The sequence below is a fragment of the Syngnathus scovelli genome, chromosome 2, assembly GCF_024217435.2.
Source record: "Syngnathus scovelli strain Florida chromosome 2, RoL_Ssco_1.2, whole genome shotgun sequence".
Lineage (NCBI taxonomy): Eukaryota > Metazoa > Chordata > Actinopteri > Syngnathiformes > Syngnathidae > Syngnathus > Syngnathus scovelli.
This window is the reverse complement of record NC_090848.1, coordinates 17635068-17651671: the sequence shown is the minus strand read 5'-3', so window position 1 is coordinate 17651671 and position 16604 is coordinate 17635068. Positions and strand designations below refer to the sequence as shown.

At 41.6% G+C, this 16604-nt stretch overlaps 2 protein-coding genes across 3 annotated transcripts; one reads left to right on the top strand and one right to left on the bottom strand.

Annotated features, from left to right (window-relative positions):
* The first annotated feature begins 103 nt into the window (after positions 1–103).
* Positions 104–5243, top strand: slc2a5 (solute carrier family 2 member 5). 2 transcript variants are annotated; one of them, XM_049753079.2, is made up of 12 exons: positions 104–1304; positions 1379–1477; positions 1552–1712; positions 1923–2047; positions 2120–2272; positions 2413–2538; positions 2601–2788; positions 3282–3392; positions 3463–3564; positions 3909–3984; positions 4063–4190; positions 4721–5243. In XM_049753079.2, the coding sequence occupies exons 1-12, from the start codon at positions 1263–1265 to the stop codon at positions 4943–4945; spliced, it is 1536 nt and encodes a 511-aa protein (XP_049609036.1). In that variant the 5' UTR covers positions 104–1262; the 3' UTR covers positions 4946–5243. The 2 variants fall into 2 exon arrangements, with proteins under 2 accessions (XP_049609036.1, XP_049609037.1); XM_049753080.2 differs by lacking the exons at positions 104–1304; positions 1379–1477; positions 1923–2047 and having other exon boundaries at positions 1566–1712.
* On the bottom strand, positions 5107–10538 carry ca6 (carbonic anhydrase VI). The gene is made up of 10 exons (XM_049753077.2): positions 10369–10538; positions 8922–9101; positions 8590–8738; positions 8026–8121; positions 7500–7566; positions 7263–7420; positions 7033–7159; positions 6861–6944; positions 6748–6780; positions 5107–6536 (listed from the first exon to the last, which is right to left on the bottom strand). Exons 1-10 carry the CDS (start codon positions 10454–10456, stop codon positions 5902–5904), a joined length of 1617 nt encoding a protein of 538 aa, XP_049609034.1. The 5' UTR covers positions 10457–10538; the 3' UTR covers positions 5107–5901.
* Positions 10539–16604: the final 6066 nt, after the last annotated feature.

Here is a 16604-nt window from a genome sequence, read left to right as displayed (position 1 = left end):
TTCTTGTACACAAAACCTTTATTCTCTTTTATGAATTATACCTTCTGCCGTTTTGTGGAAGAGCCTTTAATTATTCTGCTTGTGTTTATGGGCTCATCTTGTCTCTTAATTGCAGCGCTCCTCAAAATATTGAAGGCTGCAATTTCTCAGATATATTTGGCCACATTAAAAAAAAAATCGTTCTGCACACTATTAGAGAGACAGGATTGAGACAAAATAGAATGATGGAAATAGGAAGCAGGAACTCTCCTAAGTGAACAACTAACTGGTGAACGGAAGCAGTCCTCCACATGACGACTGCCGCACATCTCATTACCGCTGGACAAAATTTGTACTTTGACACGACTAGTCACCACTAGCATACCCCAAAAAATGGAGAAGTGACGACTACGGTTAAATGCTGATGAGGATCCTTTTTTTTTTGTCCTTCAGGCCCACAATCATGTTTTGTGTTGGGTCCATTGTGTCAGCTTTGAGTCTTGGCTGACATTGAAGGCTCCATCGTGTGCAGACACCTTATGAGGGGATTTTAGTCAGTTGGCTTGCTGCCCATGTAATTCATTAAAACTAAAAGAGGCGCACACTGTGATACTATTTATAGTATTAGAAATGTCAAGGCATGCTTTTTTTACCAAATGAGATGAGCACCCTACAGCCATCTTAAGTTTACCTCATAACACCAAACTTCTTTTGCCAAATACTTTTACCAATGATATGTTCAATTCAGGATGTGGGTGACTTTAGCAGAGTTGGCCAGCCCCATGAAATGAGATTTTTTTTTGGGGTGGTGGAGGCCAGAAGTGGTTAAAAAATGACTTTGAAAGGTCTCTCTCTCAGCAAATAAGCAACTATAATTGTTTATATGATGCTGATTATATACGTATATACGCATGTATAAGAATATAAATGGAATATTCATGATAATCATGATCAGTAGAAGTAAATTATAATTTTGTCATTATTGTAGTATTTAGCAATAAGCATTCTTAATGGAAATGAAAAACAAACACACGACCGTGTAATTTAGGCGCCGATCCGGCTGTGCCGCTTTTTTAGGTTCTGTTACAATTCTTGTTTGTGTAATAGGTGTGCCTCCAGCCTATTGCGCAACAGTTGTTTAACCCATAGTAAGTGAGTGAGCACTGTCAGCAACATAAAAGCAATAAACAAATATCTGCTCTTAGCTGCCATATAGACATGTTCAAAGGGCAGAAACCACAAGTGCAGTTTACCAAAGTGCACTTTTTCTTATTGATTGACAAATGGCCACGATGGACGGAGAGGAATGTGCAAAGAAGAAAGGGGTGAGTGTCATTCATCCAAAAGAACTCCAGATTGTAATCTGGATAAAAACATTCCTACTGTATGGCTTTTGTAGAGATTAACTGTGGTCCTGGCACTGGCCACACTCATATCTACATTTGGCTCGTCCTTCCAGTATGGATACAATGTTGCTGTCATCAATTCTCCAGCTCCGGTAACCTTCCAAGAAATGCACACTTCAATGATGCTGGATTCAGGTCATGTGTTCTGTTTTGGGTCCCACTTTAGTTCATGCAGCACTTTTACAACATCACCTTCCTCGAGCGTTATGCTGAACCAATGGAGGAGAACCTGCTGACTGTGCTATGGTCTCTGTCCGTGTCTATGTACCCGCTGGGAGGCTTCTTTGGCTCTCTCATGGTGGCACCGCTGGTCAACAAATTAGGAAGGTAATCATGCATGACACGCTAGAGCACCTGTACAATGTAATGAGATCCAGTACAAAAGACCTTATGATGATAATATGTTTACAAAGGTCACCTTTCCTATTTGCTCTAATTACAACACTGCAGGGGTACCTAATGCTGTGTCTCGTAAGTGCGCATGCCACCTGTCGTGCATCGCACAATAGTGCAAACAATATTTATGTGGCCTGACAGAAAGGGTGCCCTCCTCTTCAACAACATCTTCTCCATCGTGCCCGCGTTGATGATGGGAGTCAGTGAGCTGGCCAAATCTTATGAGATCATTATCGTGGCTCGGTTCATAGTGGGCATCTGCGCAGGTCTGACATGTTGAAAATGATGAAGTCCACAGGTTTCAAATGCATCTGGAGCGTCATGCCCTTTTGCCGCAGGTCTTTCATCCAACGTGGTGCCCATGTATCTGGGCGAACTCGCTCCCAAAAACCTGAGAGGAGCCATAGGAATCGTACCGCAGCTTTTCATTACCATTGGCATCCTCTGTGCCCAAGTGCTGGGAATCAGAAACCTACTAGGCAACAGCAAAGGTTGACACCGCCACACATAGTACCAAATACAATTGTTGTGTCAAAATATACTGAAGTGTTTCTGTCTCATGGCTCTCACATCTTTCTTAATTCTACAAGTAACCTGTGTCAAAACTAACATACTTCCTGTGTTTGTTAAGGTTGGACCCTCCTGCTGGGCATTACTGCCATTCCTGCTGTGATTGAGCTCATCCTGCTGCCCTTCTTCCCGGAGAGCCCTCGGTACACACTCATCCAGAAAGGCGATGAGGCAACTGCAAAGAAAGGTGACTTGCAAATGGGAAGCCGGTTTTGACATGACAAGGGTTTCGACTCTATCTTCCCTTAGCGTTGCAGAGACTTCGTGGCATGGACGATGTGGCTGCAGAACTTTCAGAGATGTGTCTGGAAGACCAGTCGGAGAGGGTGGAGGGTCGTTTGTCAGTGCTGTCCCTGCTTGGCCAGCGCTCCCTTCGCTGGCAGATGGTCTCCATCATCATCATGAACATGGGGCAGCAGCTGTCAGGGGTGAATGCGGTGAGACCTGCTTTTTTATCCATGCAAGGCGAATTTGGGGGAGCTTCTCTCCGGTTGTTCTTTGAATTTTCAGCACAGACGAAGTCACACATAGTTATTAAGATAATCCTTGTTGCTTTGCAGTGGTGAATCTAAATTTTGATTGGCTAAAATAAGAAAGCCACTTCACCCATGGAGTCTGAAGGCATTGGGCAGATTACATTTACATGGCGTGGAAATCTGATTTGAACCCCCCCCCCCAACAAATGACTGGAAACTGTGCAGCCAAGATACTATTAAAAATAAAATATAATCATTTCATGTTAGCTTTTGGGCTAGCGGAGAAGGCGGGCCTTGACTGTACGCCACTGACAATCCAAGTCCATGACGCTTCTTGATTTGTTTGCCATTCCTGGCACCCAGGGCTTGGTCTTGTAGCAGGGGTTCACTTTCCACACATTTGTATGCCCTCTTACACTCTTGTTAATGCCAAATCCTTTTCTGACTCTTCTAGATCTACTATTATGCAGACAGCATATATGCCAGCGCAGGAGTCACAAAGAATGACATCCAGTATGTCACAGTGGGAACAGGTGCCGTAAATGTCTTCATGACCATCGCGGCTGTAGGTCCTCTCATTTTAGCTGATAGTTGTAGTTCTAAAAAAAATATTAATGGGTAATTTGTAACGCTAGGTCTTCATTGTGGAAGCCTCAGGACGACGCCTCCTACTCCTCTGTGGTTTTGGGATTTGCTCCGGCGCATGTATCCTTCTTACGGTGGCGCTCACCTTCCAGGTTTGCACAGACAATCTCAATCACTTTATTTTATGTTGCTTTGCTGCCCTCAAGTGCTCATTGTTAGAATGACTTGTTGTGATACCCACATTTCCAACTGTAGATGATTTAATTATTATTATTTTTTTTTTAAAGTGGGCCCTCAAATTTGCAACACCCAGAGTGATGTAAATTTGACTCCCTACCAATACTTTCAAAAAATAATTTCCCCATCCTATATTTTACCTTGTACCATGAATGCTAAAACTAAACATTCTTTTAAACATTGCCCTCGCAGTGAGTTAAGATAGTGTGATGGATTTAATTTTGAAAACTGACATAACAAAACTTGCTTGTGCCAATAGGAAAGTGTGACGTGGATGCCCTACGTCAGCATCACGTGTGTTATCATCTACATTAGTGGTCATGCTATTGGGCCCAGTGAGTGCAGCTAAAGACTTTTGCACTTTCTACGTGACTGATCATCCGTCTCATATGTTCCCCCTTTGACATTGGCAGGTCCTATCCCTTATGTGGTGACTACTGAGATGTTTCGGCAGTCAGCCAGGCCCGCTGCCTTCATGGTGGCAGGCTCTGTCCACTGGCTGTCAAACTTCACCGTTGGCCTGCTATTCCCTTTTATGGAGGTTAGTTGCACCACTTGAGTCTCACCCTCTATCACCACACCCGGTTAATAACATACTGTTAATAACATACTGCCAATTATAATTGCAGGCATAGCCAATGTTTTAAATGTCCAGAATGCTCTAGAATAGTGTTTGTCAAACTTTTTATTTAACATATTTGACCCAAGTGGTCCTAAAAAATGAGGCAAACGTTTTTTTTTTTATATGATTTAAAGCCATGGGTTGAAACATTGGGCAATTTAAAAAAAAAAGAGCACCTGAACACGCTATCCATGATTTAATTAAAATGTATTGCACCGAATTGTATTCAAATCCAAATATACTCAACTTAAAAGTTCAACGCAACTGAATATGCGCTGCAGTAGTTTATTCCACAGAGGACACTAGAGGGCGCATGTATCCCACTGGTGGTATTTTATTTCATGACGTCATTTCAGGTGGTGGTTGATAAATTTCTTTGGAAATGCATGTTTTGTTCATCTTTTCTTCCTTTGCATCTTTAAAAAGGATTCGTGTCCTTTTCCCCTCAGAGAGGCCTTGGCCCCTACAGCTTTGTCGTTTTTTCCTTTATTTGTCTGGCCACGCTGATCTACATCTGGCTGGTTGTCCCCGAGACCAAGAACAAGACCTTTCTTGAGATCTGCCAGATGTTTGCCAAGAGGAACAGAGTGGAGATCAAACTGGGCGATGGCAGTGCGTCACTGAAAGGGAGCAAAGAAAAGCAGCAGGAAGCCGAGAAGGTCACAGCCTTTTGAAGACACCAATAGATCTTTCACATGAGAGGAAGTCCTCGCTTTAGGGGTGTGTGGGAATTGCATCACACTGCATGTTCCTCTAGTTGTATTTTTAACAAATGTTACAGCAGTCTTTTGTAGAAGAAAACGTGAAAAAATAACCACACTACTAGAGGCATAAATAGACATTAAGTATGTAACTTTATTCCCGAAAGAAAGATGATGAATGTAAGAATGAAGCTCTCGTTGACGTTTAATACGAGGAGTGACAATAAAGAAACTGGCAGCATGGCTGACTGCTTTTGTCACCTCATCACTATTCTGCACCAGTCTCCTTCATTTTCCTCTCTCATTTGCTTCTTTTGCAGAATTTTGTGTGTATCACACACTCCCGTCATGCCTTGCCATTACTTTTGAGTCACGAATGCGGCTGCCACAGTCTCGTTTCTTTGTGATTGCCACGCCTCATATTGGTGTACATTTTATACTATTAGTGAAGCATTCAAAGCCCCCAAGTCACCATTTATGTCCTCTGCCTGATCATATCTGCTGTTATTTGCAACAACAAAAAAAACTCAGATGAATAGCCCCGTCAGAAATCTGTAGCCCCGGTTAACACCTTCAGAATTTTATTTGATATTCCACAATATAGTTGTAGATTATTTTCTCAGCCTCTATATATGCGTCAAGCCCCAGGAGAGAAAAAAAATGGAGTTGTGCCTTATGTGTTGCACTTTTTTTGAACAATGCGCTAAAATGTCACTAAAACCCCCTTCTCTATAGTCAAATGAAAATAAAATGATATGAAGGAAGTACATTGAAGTTATATATTTCAATTGAGAGATACATTTGTATGAGGAGCTATGCTTCGTCTGGGTTTTCAGTGGAAGTGAGGAGTTTCACACTAAGCCACTTTTTAGGTTTTATAGGCTACAGTACGATGCGTTTGAAAGATTAAACTGCAGCATGACAGTGTTTCAGGAGCATCTGTGCTGACTGCCCAGCTGGACCCCCCCATACAAGCTCAATTTGGTGGTACCCCAACTCAACACATTTCCCTGTGCCACACCGTCCCCCACACATGACATCTGGTCCCGAATATTTGCCGTGGTCAGCACATAGTCCCAGACGTTCACATCGGTCAACTTTCCCGCAAAGGAGTCGGTGTTGGAGATGCCCAGCAACCCGTCCTGGTTGTTGCCCAGGATGAAGACCCCGCCGGAGATGATGGTGTGACCACTTTTTAGGTAGCGTCGCTCTCCGACCATTCCGTTGACCCACAGCGTCACTCCGCCACTGTCGGACGTCCAGGTGATGCAGTAGTTGACCCAGTCTTGGGATTTGATGTTGTACGGCAGGTTAACAAACTCGTTGCCGATCCACAGGCCCATCTCCTTGGCATCTCTGTCCTCACTGATGGAGATCATCAGCTCATTGTGGACTCCGTCGCTGGCATAGGAGATGAGGTTGTGCGCGCCCTCCGTTTCGGGTACGACATGCATACAGATGGTGAACGAGTCGAGATCCATCGGATGGTCGAGGTGAACCCTGGCGTAACTACCAGAATTATCTTGAGGGAAGTTCAGCACCAGAGGAAATGAAGCTTGACGTTCTAATGAAGACAGATAAAAAAAAAAATTATAAGCGACCAGACACCTGTAATATTTCTAAGGGTAAATTTCTCAATCGTTATGAAGGTATTTGAAGAATCTCAGGGCACACCAGCAAATAAAACAAAAAGTCTCAAAAGTATCATGACTGAAATGATACATTTATACAGTAAGTCACTTTCTGTGCTGTGAACAGGAAATACATGAGCTCACCATTTTTGGTTGGATGTGAGTCATGTCGCCCACCTAAGCCGTACAGCAGTGAAGAGTTAACAAGAGTGCTTGAATTTGGATTCAGCCTTCTAGTTTGCCAAGACGTCACTCACCTGAGTACACAGTTCTTCCAAGAGATGTTATCAGGCCTTCAATTTTCAGCAGCTTGGATTCGATCTCGTCTTGTCGGCAGAAGGCTGGTGAAATGAAAGGACACGGCAACCATTTGTCTCATCTCTTTTTGAATGACCGAGTGCTCAAGTATACGGTACATAAAATACGCACATCCTTTCCCAAGTCTAGGAAGGAACGACGACTCCACCACTCGGTCATTGAGAGGCTGAGCGATGCGGTAGTCGTTCCACAGGGTCTTGTTGTCCATGTCCATTAGTGTGCTCTCCAGCTTCCTGATCTGAATGCAACAAAAACGGCAACGGAGGCACCCCGCGACTCTGGATTGAAGCTGGATTGAAAAGATTCTAAAAGATTACATTCAAATCTGCCGTTGAGCCTACCTGGTTATGCGAAAGAGTGATGGGTGTATCGAACACGGTCCAGAGGATGCTCTCGTAGCAGGGCGGTGTGGTGAGGGAGCCCTGATATCTGAAGAAATGGCTGAGGTTCTCAGGGAGCATGGAGCGCACATCCAAGCTGGAAATGGTCATGGACTGACCTGCCACGGGTCATTTAGTACACATGAGACTCAAACACGTCTCGTGTGAGGACATCCATGCATTCCTGATGATACTCACCTGCATACTTGATTTTGCCAAGGTTGGAGATGAAGTCACTGTAGTAGGTGTTCTCAAAATGACCATCCTGGGAAAAAATAGATTTTGCAGAAACATAGCAATAAAAGTTGCTTTACAGCACTGCTTGTAATCTGCATGTCCATAAACTGTGCGTGCGCATGAACCGTGACCTTTTCAACAAGAGAGTCAAGATGAAGTCTGCCTATTTTAAAAACACTGCCATTATCAGCTTGCCTTGTTTCTGTACTATAATTTTTCTAATTATTACCAACCCCTCCCCAGCCTGGGTCGGTTGGAACTCGCAAGGGATGATAAAGGCTGTGTTGCCATAGCAAAAGACACGTGAGCGCATTCTTCGGTTAACAATCTCTCTTCAACTACTTGAAATCTTATTAGGTATATGTTATCTCACATGAGCTTTTTAAGATATGTCACTATCTCATTGTCAGCAATAAGAAGCATGGCAAGACTGAGATGTGTTCATGTGCAAATGGACATTTAAAGAAGCAAAAGAATACTTATATACTTCGTAGAAAAATGCGAGTACAGCCAACCCATCTGGTTTATCTCTGGCCTCCATAAAGCTCTTGTACTTGTCTGAATTGTAGTGGACAACATGGAGCTGAAAGACAAGGAAGAACAGACACAAAAATAACAAGAGGCCATCCGTTTGAGTACACTGTATGAAATTTAGTTCATATAATTCATACAATAATTCACCCTTATGTTATTAATAAATCATTCAATTGTTAAAAAGTGACCATTTAATAAGATTTAAAAATGCAATGTAAATGTAAAAATGTTTGTATTATACAACACATTGACAATTTTTTTAATGGTATGAATGATGAGACCGTTTTTTTCCCTTTGATGGTGAGCCGGATGAACAAAGCCAGCCGGTCTTACTTTGTCCACCACTGATGCATAGGCACTGTCACTTTGACAAATTGATGTTTTTGCAGCCTGCAGGATGTTTGCGTTTCACATCACAGCACTGTCACCACTAGAGCGTGTGCTGTACAACACCGGTGTCCGCCTATCGCATCTCTTGATGGAGGTAAGCTGCATCTGAACGTTTTATTTGGTCTACCTCTGCCATGTAGCGAATTCCGTCGATGGTGTGCTCCGCTCCGCTAGCCTCCAAGTCCAAGCCACCCCAGTGCAGATGCATCTGAACGGCTGTGTATTTTCCTGGCATGCCCTTTGTGATCTTCATGGTGGGCGGCAGGTCAATTTGGACTGTTAGGAAACAACATGCTAACATGTGGGTAGTCCAAACTTTTTAACCACACCACTAACTTCCAGTCAGGTTCCATCCATTCATTAAATGGGCGATACGATATTTACAGCTGTTGAAAACATTGACAGAAAAGCGTTGCTTTCCTTTAAGAACATTTTCGATATTCGGTGCTACTTACTTACCTGAGTGTCCATTGTTGGACATGAGAAAAGTCCCTCTCTGAGCATCATATCCACTCAACTCCAGCTGCAAGATATCTGGATTGTGTCTCACACTGCGCCTTTGGATATCAATCGGGGACTGTTTCTTGCCCCCACATGCGGGGTACTTAGTTGCCCAGTGCATCTGGTCCAAAGCTCCCTCTGTGTGAAAATCAAATGTTATGGGCATTTTCTGTTATGTCACAAAGTTGCCACTTTACATCTGGAACGATTCACAAGACTACTTTTTTTCATGTAGTATGGTTAAATATGGCGTTTCATATATATTGTACATAAAATCAGCAAAAACAATAGGGGTTTATGCCTCAATTTACTTTATCTAAAGTACATTCGGAGAGTATTCATAGTGCTCATTATTTCCAGATTTTGCTGAAAATGGAATACTATAAATAATCTGTTGCCTCACAATTCCACACATACCACAGCAATGTGTGAGAAGGTTTAAATAATAATATTAATAATAACAATAATAATAAGAAGAATAATTATAATTATAATAATAATAATAGGTACACCAGGAGGGGCAGTACAAACTGTTTAATTGTTTAGATTTTATTCAATGATGCTACTGCATGTTTTTAAAAAGTACCATATTGTAGAGAGCAAATTATTTTTTTTAAATGACATTAATTTACATTGTTTTCCAGTCACAAACAATAATAAAAGTGACTCCAGTCAACTTCAGTCCAGTCTGGAATGATGCCGCTCTTTTGGCAAACGTTCCACAGAAATGTTTTTATGACATTTGGGAAGTGTTTTAAATCTTTGGGGGATGGAGTACGGGGCATAATATCTGTGATTTCCGCAGTTTGCCAAATCAACAAAGGATTCATCGCAAAGTGACTCTATATGCATACTTATGGGACGTTTGTTCCGTTTTTTTTCCCCTCCCATTGTTGATTAAAAGAGTCACAGACAGGACTTGCCCAACTTGATGTTGTTGCAACTCATCATTGTTTCTCAACAGTGTAATAAATGATTAACCATTTAGTTGCTGTGTATATTCTGTGTCCGAGGAACCATTGTTGTTGTTCTTCTTCTTTGTATTATTATTATTATTATTATTATTATTATTATTATTATTATTATTATTATTACTATTATTATCATCATCATCATTATTATTATTATCATTATTATTATGGTTGTTACTGTGTTTAATAATTTATCACAAAGAAATATGTTTTTTGTTGTTTTGGGAGTTTAAGTGGTATATAAACAAACGGCAATTATTTTTATTATGATGATGATGATGATTATTATCATCATCAAATCCACCCTCTCCAAAGCGTCTGATCTTTCAGATTTCACGCATCAGTTTTAGCCGTACGTGAAATGTAACCTGCGACTCCATGCGCCGCCCCCTCCTTCACCTTTGCGCTAAAGTGCCAAGTGTACAAAAGCTTACCTGCGTATGTCCAGTGTATGGCATCGTTAGGGAGCCCTGCGGCGAGACCGACCCAAAAAACAGCGAGCAACACGCTGTCTCCGCGCATGATTCAGTCTGGAATTGTTTAGTGCGCACGACTGTGACACCTCGAACGGAACTGCGCACCACTTTTCAAGTGAGAGGATGAAAGGGATGTGCTTGAATCACAGCAGAAAACGCCCAGAGGCAGGCCCCCCAGTGACTGCACTGCGCGCAGTAAGAGTTGAATAATCTTGTCATAATATGCATGATAACTAAGAATTATTCATTCGTTCTCCGAACCGCTTATTGTCAATAAAGATCAAAAGGGGCGAACAAAACTTTCATAATCTAGGAAAGCAATTCATTATAATAAAAGAGATACCAGACTCAGCAATTAAATTGTTAAAAAAAGTTCATCCTTTCATTCAAAGTGTTCAAATTAGAAGTTAAAGGGGTTCATTAACAAAATCTATTGAAATGTTTCAGCACCTGTCAAAAAAAGAATTGCCTTTTATGCAAACATAATTTTATTGTTGTCTAACTTGTCTGAGTCAATTCTTTCTTCATACATACCGTGTGATTGAAACTTTCAGTGAAATCTCTGGTCCCACTGCCAATCAGCAAATCTAGATGTGTGTTGAGATATGACTTTAATTTGTTCGGTGAATATAGTCAGGACTCAAAGCACGCATACGTCACACCATCTCCCCACCGTAATGAATGGAAATGCCATTAAAGGATAAAATATATATACTTGTATTTTCAGATTGTCTGTTTACATGTGTTGCTGCACCATTTGTATTCAAATATAAGCTCATTTAAGCGGGACAACACTCCCAGATAGATGCTATTCATTTGCTTGTCTCGTTTGCAATGTCAAACTGTTGCTTGCTGTAAAGTAAACTTGACAACCATTTGTTTGTAGCTGGAAAGCAGACGCAACATTCAAATTATGGCACTCTAAGCAGATCAAAACGATGATCGACAGTTGTCTCACTCAGATGCTTTTTTAAAATGTATGAATGCAAAGATGAGGCATTATTATTATTACTAAATGATTAATGAAATAACATTGTTAAAGTAGCTCAATGCCCCAATAAATCAAACAGACACAATTTGTGTTTGGCAAAGGATGTTTGTAAAAGCAACTATGGATGCAAGTCCGTTCATGCATCACGTCACTTGGTGCATACTCCTGCAGTTCTTTTTGAAGTTTCCAGTTGACTTAAAATGACAACACGAGCTAATAAATATGCACACACACACACACATACAGGAGAGCTGGCAGCAAACAGTGTGATAGCATGCTAGTTAGAGCATGTCCAATACCCTTGCCTCAGATGCCAGACTTATGAGTGTGCTGAGTAAGACATGTTCTTTTACTGTTTGGACACAATTGTTTTTTTTTTTTTAATGTTAATTAGCCTCGCAAAACACAAGCTGGGAACATTGGTGAGTGCTTTAAATGAGTGAGAGTGTAAAAATCGACATGTAACCATATGGCAAGAGTTTTAATGGCTAACTTCAGGAAACAAGTTTATGGGGCAAGCAGTAAAACCACGAGAAGTTTCTGCACTTAGCCAAGAAGGACTTGATGTAAGATGTTACATTCCAGTAACCAAAACGAGTTACCCAATGTTTGTAGCTGATCCTCCCCAAAATTCTATTGCCAAGACAACAAAATTTACATTCAGATAACAATGTTGGAAGCTGAAACACAGCAGACGCAAATCCAATCAAACAAACATACGCAACACGTTTCCACAAGTAGAAGCAAGGGCAATGAAAGGGCAACTTCAATGCTAAAGAGGTGGGCACAATTTTCCATCAGTGCTACTCAGGATTACGTGCCTCCTAACCAGATGATGTTTACTTGCAGTTTGGCAGCCGCAAATTCACATATTAGTTAATATTTAATAAACAATTACATCGCTCACTTGCTCCTTTTTGCTCCTCTTATTCATTTGTTGTGTTATTTATTCATTATTTATTCAGCACGCTGTTTACTTGATTGTCTATTGTGTGCCATGTCTTGTCACCGTGGGATAGCGGGGAACGAATTTTCGGTTTCTTTGTGTGTCTTTGGCATGTGAAGAAATTGACAATAAAGCTGACTTTGACTTTGATATAATTTGTTATGAAAATATTCAAGTCAAATGTGTATTTAATGAAATGAGACTACTTCATTTGCATTTAGGTTTTTTTGGGGGAAATGAGATGCAAAGTGGATCCTGTTACTCATCAGTGGTTTTGGGTGAGAAGCAGGCAACACCCAGGATCGGTTGTCACTCACCCTGTTTGCCCTCATAGATAAAAAAGCATTCATAATTACTTTCACAACAAAGAACAATTTAACATTTTGGGTGACACTAATGTGCATGTTTTTGAGGGAGCCGTTGTCCTCCAGCAAGCCCGGGGATTCCTTACAAAATGCCACATAGGATGGCTGGAGCTAAGCTGGAAGCTTGCTGGAACTTTAGAAGCATAACTAACACCAGCAGTCCAAAAAGGAGTAGGAAGAAAAAAAGGTTCTCAGCCCTGTATAACATAAAAAGATCGTGTAATCTTAACACTCTAAAATAAATTGATCATTTTCCTGTGTTGGTAACCTTTACACCACCCTACTCTAAAAGATTCAAATAAAAGTAATACTACAACAAAAACAAATTCCAAGAGGCTTTATATGGCCCACACATGTGTCTAAGTGTGTGCGTGTATTTTTATGTGTGGAAAGAGATTGAATTACAAAATGATCAAAGAGCGCACCTTGAGTTAAGACCCTCAATATTGCACTGGAAGCTTGTGGCCTCTGATTGAATCCAGTTGTTTTCCGGTTTTGTATAAGATTTATCGTCCAAAGAACATGGGCAAAATTTAAAGATCAATTTTGGTTTAAAAACAAAGGAATTAATTGTAGATCAGGTCAAATAGAATGAAAAAAAAAAAAACTATTTGTTAATAATAAAATAATCTATTACAAAACTATTGTGTTACGAGTTACAATTAATTATTTGTGATGTTGTGTTAATGTTTCTTGATTAAATAGAATTTTGTTAAAGCTATCAGGAAAAAAGTTGACATTTTTGTTTTATTATATTGACAAAATCAATTTACCTATTATTTTGTCCCAATTCAATCCAAAAAGATGGACTGTGACGAGAGTGTGCGTTGGAAATGCCCCGAAAGACAAAGACATGAGATGCAAGAGAATTTTGCTATACATTAGTTCAATGAGCATTCTGAGCAGTGATTTTCTAAGTATGGACGCAGGTTCCCTGCCTAATTACAGTTTAGGTGTATCCGTCCATTCTTCTTTTGCTAGTGTGCGTTGTTGAGAGCTAGCAGGTCAAATCAGAGCATAGGAGCCTTACTTGTTGTTGGCCACACGTTTCACAACACTAAAGCCGATGTGCGTTTAAGTTCAACCACAGCCTAAACTCACATCCAGGTCCTCTCAGCAGAAGGAAGAAGGAATTTTCAAGAAACAGTCAATGTTTGTGTGGATGACTTGCTCTTGCTGAGGTACCAGAAATGTAAATATGCAACGGACTGAGGGTGCCAAATGGCAAAACATCTTCTGCCACCTCCAAGCAGCTTGCCTCACTCTGTCTGTAGAAATGTATGCACAGAACCTTTTGTCAGCATGAGACAGCTGGGTCATGATTGTCCACTCACACGCCCATGCTGCCTTATGGTGATGACCGACTGTTTCACACCACTGAAGATGATCCTGACCATTTTGCAGATTGATGGCAAAAGTAGCACCTCTGCCACCACTGGGCTGATTCATAGCTGTCCATTTCTCTTCTACCGGCATCACAAATGTCCAGGATTTACTTTGTGATACAATCTCATAAATGAAAGAGCAAAACAATCTCAGGATATTTATGTTACTAGCCATGCATTCTAATATTATTACAACTTTCCATCCATTAAAGGGAAATGTGCTTTTGGGAGTTTGCAAACATATTTTTTAAGGTTGTGTTAAACTTATAATCATATTAATATCTAGTATTGGAGTGCTCGTGTGGATTGGTGGGGGGCGAAGAATGTGCAGGCAAACTGCATGAACTTGTTTTCTTGGAAGTGTTGTGTATAGGCCCAGACAGGGAGTACCGGACGAGAACACCTCAAGGTCGTTGAGGAATGAGAACAACAGCACGTCTATGTGGCTCGGGCTTCGCGGGAAAATCCAACCACCTGACCTCCGCGATAGCACCGACACGGGGAGGAGATGGCCATCGACCAATCATCTCACAATATTTTGCATGCTTTAATATTCATATTGTGTTTCTTTAAAACTGGGCAACCCGGAAGAATGTGTCGTCTTTTGGTGGTCACAAAAACGCACGAGTTTTAGTGTGAGGGACCCGGGACCCAGGCCTGTATTAGTGCGCTTTGTCAGGAATAAATAATTGGTAAATTTGGTCTAATTGATCTACTGGTCTTCTCTTTGACAGAACGAACTCGCAAAATTGTTAGGTGCGCCAGTGTGTGGATTAGGACATAGCAATTTATGTGTTAAGTGTTGATCGCAATTTGGAGTCAGATCAATAACTAGAATCCGTAACCTAACACCATCCATCTTCTTCCACTTATCCGGGGTTGGGTCACGGGGGCAGCAGCTTTAGGAGGGACTCCCAGACTTCCCTCTCCCCAGCCACTTCATCCAGCTCATCCCGGGGGGTCCCAAGGCGTTCCCAGGCCAGCTGAGAGACATAGTCTCTCCAGCGCGTCCTGGGTCGTCCCCGGGGTCTCCTACTGGTGGGACATGCCCGGAACACCTCCCCAGGGAGGCGTCCAGGAGGCATCCTGATGAGATGCCCGATCCACCTCATCTGGCTCCTCTCAACGTGGAGGAGCAGTGGCTCTACTCCGAGTCTCTCCCCGATGACCGAGCTTCTCACCTTATCTCTAAGGGAGAGCCCGGACACCCTGTGGAGGAAACTCATTTCGGCCGCTTGTATCCTGGATTTCTTTCTTTCTTTTCTCCTAATAAATATTTATTTGTTATTGTAACTACGTATATGCTTTTTTTCACAGGAAATTGGCAAGCTATTCATTCGTATGGCATTTAGTGGTACAGATGCTGGTTAGGCTGAATCGGTATTACGATTAGGAAATATATCTCTTTTCTAAGGACCTCAAAATGTTTGAGAACCACAGTTTTAAAGGAATGCGCAAAACCACCCCCTGCCAAGTAACCCCTACTTCTCTTTTCAATGTTTGCGTCACCACGAACAATTGGACTGCAGATGGCGCAGTTACACAAAAAGTCCAGGATGACAACTGCTGCAGTCAAAAAGCTTGCAGGCGTACGAGTGGAAAAACTATAGACATTTTCCAAATTTAACTTGTACTTCCAATATACTTCATTTTAATGAAGCGATTCAAACAATTTCCACTTCTGAATATCACCATTCGGACTATTACCCTTACCCAAATCCCCAAACATTCACAATTATAAAGTGGCCAAATTAAGAGCTTAATCGTATTCACGATCTTCCTCCGCATTCCCGCTTTACCATGTCAAGCTCACTAAGAAAAAAATCTTACGAATTGTTTTCGCATTCGTTAATTCACTTTTTTCTTCATTGTCATTTTCTATGCCAACATTCCTGAATGGGTGCAGACATTTTAACTCCTCCCATCCATCCCGCATTTTTTGACAGCTTAAAACAATGAATGGATGTTCCAGATAGATTTATGTAAACATACGAGAGCGGTTTCATTGGTTTTCATCCGGGTTGTTTTTGGATGCAGTTAGCACAGTGCATAGTGTGTATTTTCCAAAACGCCAGTCACTTCGTGGGAAAGGAAGTGTCAATGCCCCTCAAGCGTGACCACGAAAGACACGTGATCAACGATTGCGCCAAGGGGGAAAACAAAAAAAAAAACTCCACTGCCTCACTGCACGCCCCCATCCTGCGTCGCCTCTCTGCACGTAGCTCCTCTAGCCTGAAAAAAAAAAAAAAACTACACTTCCCATGTTTCACTAGATTAAAAATTGCTTCCGTAGATCAGCTGGTTGGTCTGTTACTGCGATACATCAGCGTGTCCGCTATATTGGATGTGGCAGATCTCCCCCCCTCAATGCCTTTGAGGTTTTTGGATTTAGTGTCCTTCTGGGTGTTGGGGCGTGTGGCGGTCATTAGAACAGGCCTCTCCCATCAGGCACGCTCTGGAGGCGTATTTATACTTATGTTCTTTGTGACGCAATGTGTATGCTAAAA

Bases quoted from the DNA above. Each gene is read 5' to 3' on its own strand.
- slc2a5 (XM_049753079.2), top strand. From the start codon at position 1,263: ATGGCCACGATGGACGGAGAGGAATGTGCAAAGAAGAAAGGG. The intron at 1,478-1,551 runs GTAACCTTCCAA...GTCCCACTTTAG, and splicing joins TCATCAATTCTCCAGCTCCG to TTCATGCAGCACTTTTACAA. The intron at 3,393-3,462 runs GTAGGTCCTCTC...TTGTAACGCTAG, and splicing joins TCTTCATGACCATCGCGGCT to GTCTTCATTGTGGAAGCCTC.
- ca6 (XM_049753077.2), bottom strand. From the start codon at position 10,456: ATGCGCGGAGACAGCGTGTTGCTCGCTGTTTTTTGGGTCGGTCTCGCC. The intron at 9,102-10,368 runs GTAAGCTTTTGT...ATTTTCACACAG, and splicing joins CATACACTGGACATACGCAG to AGGGAGCTTTGGACCAGATG. The intron at 6,537-6,747 runs GTGAGCTCATGT...TGTCTTCATTAG, and splicing joins CTCACATCCAACCAAAAATG to AACGTCAAGCTTCATTTCCT.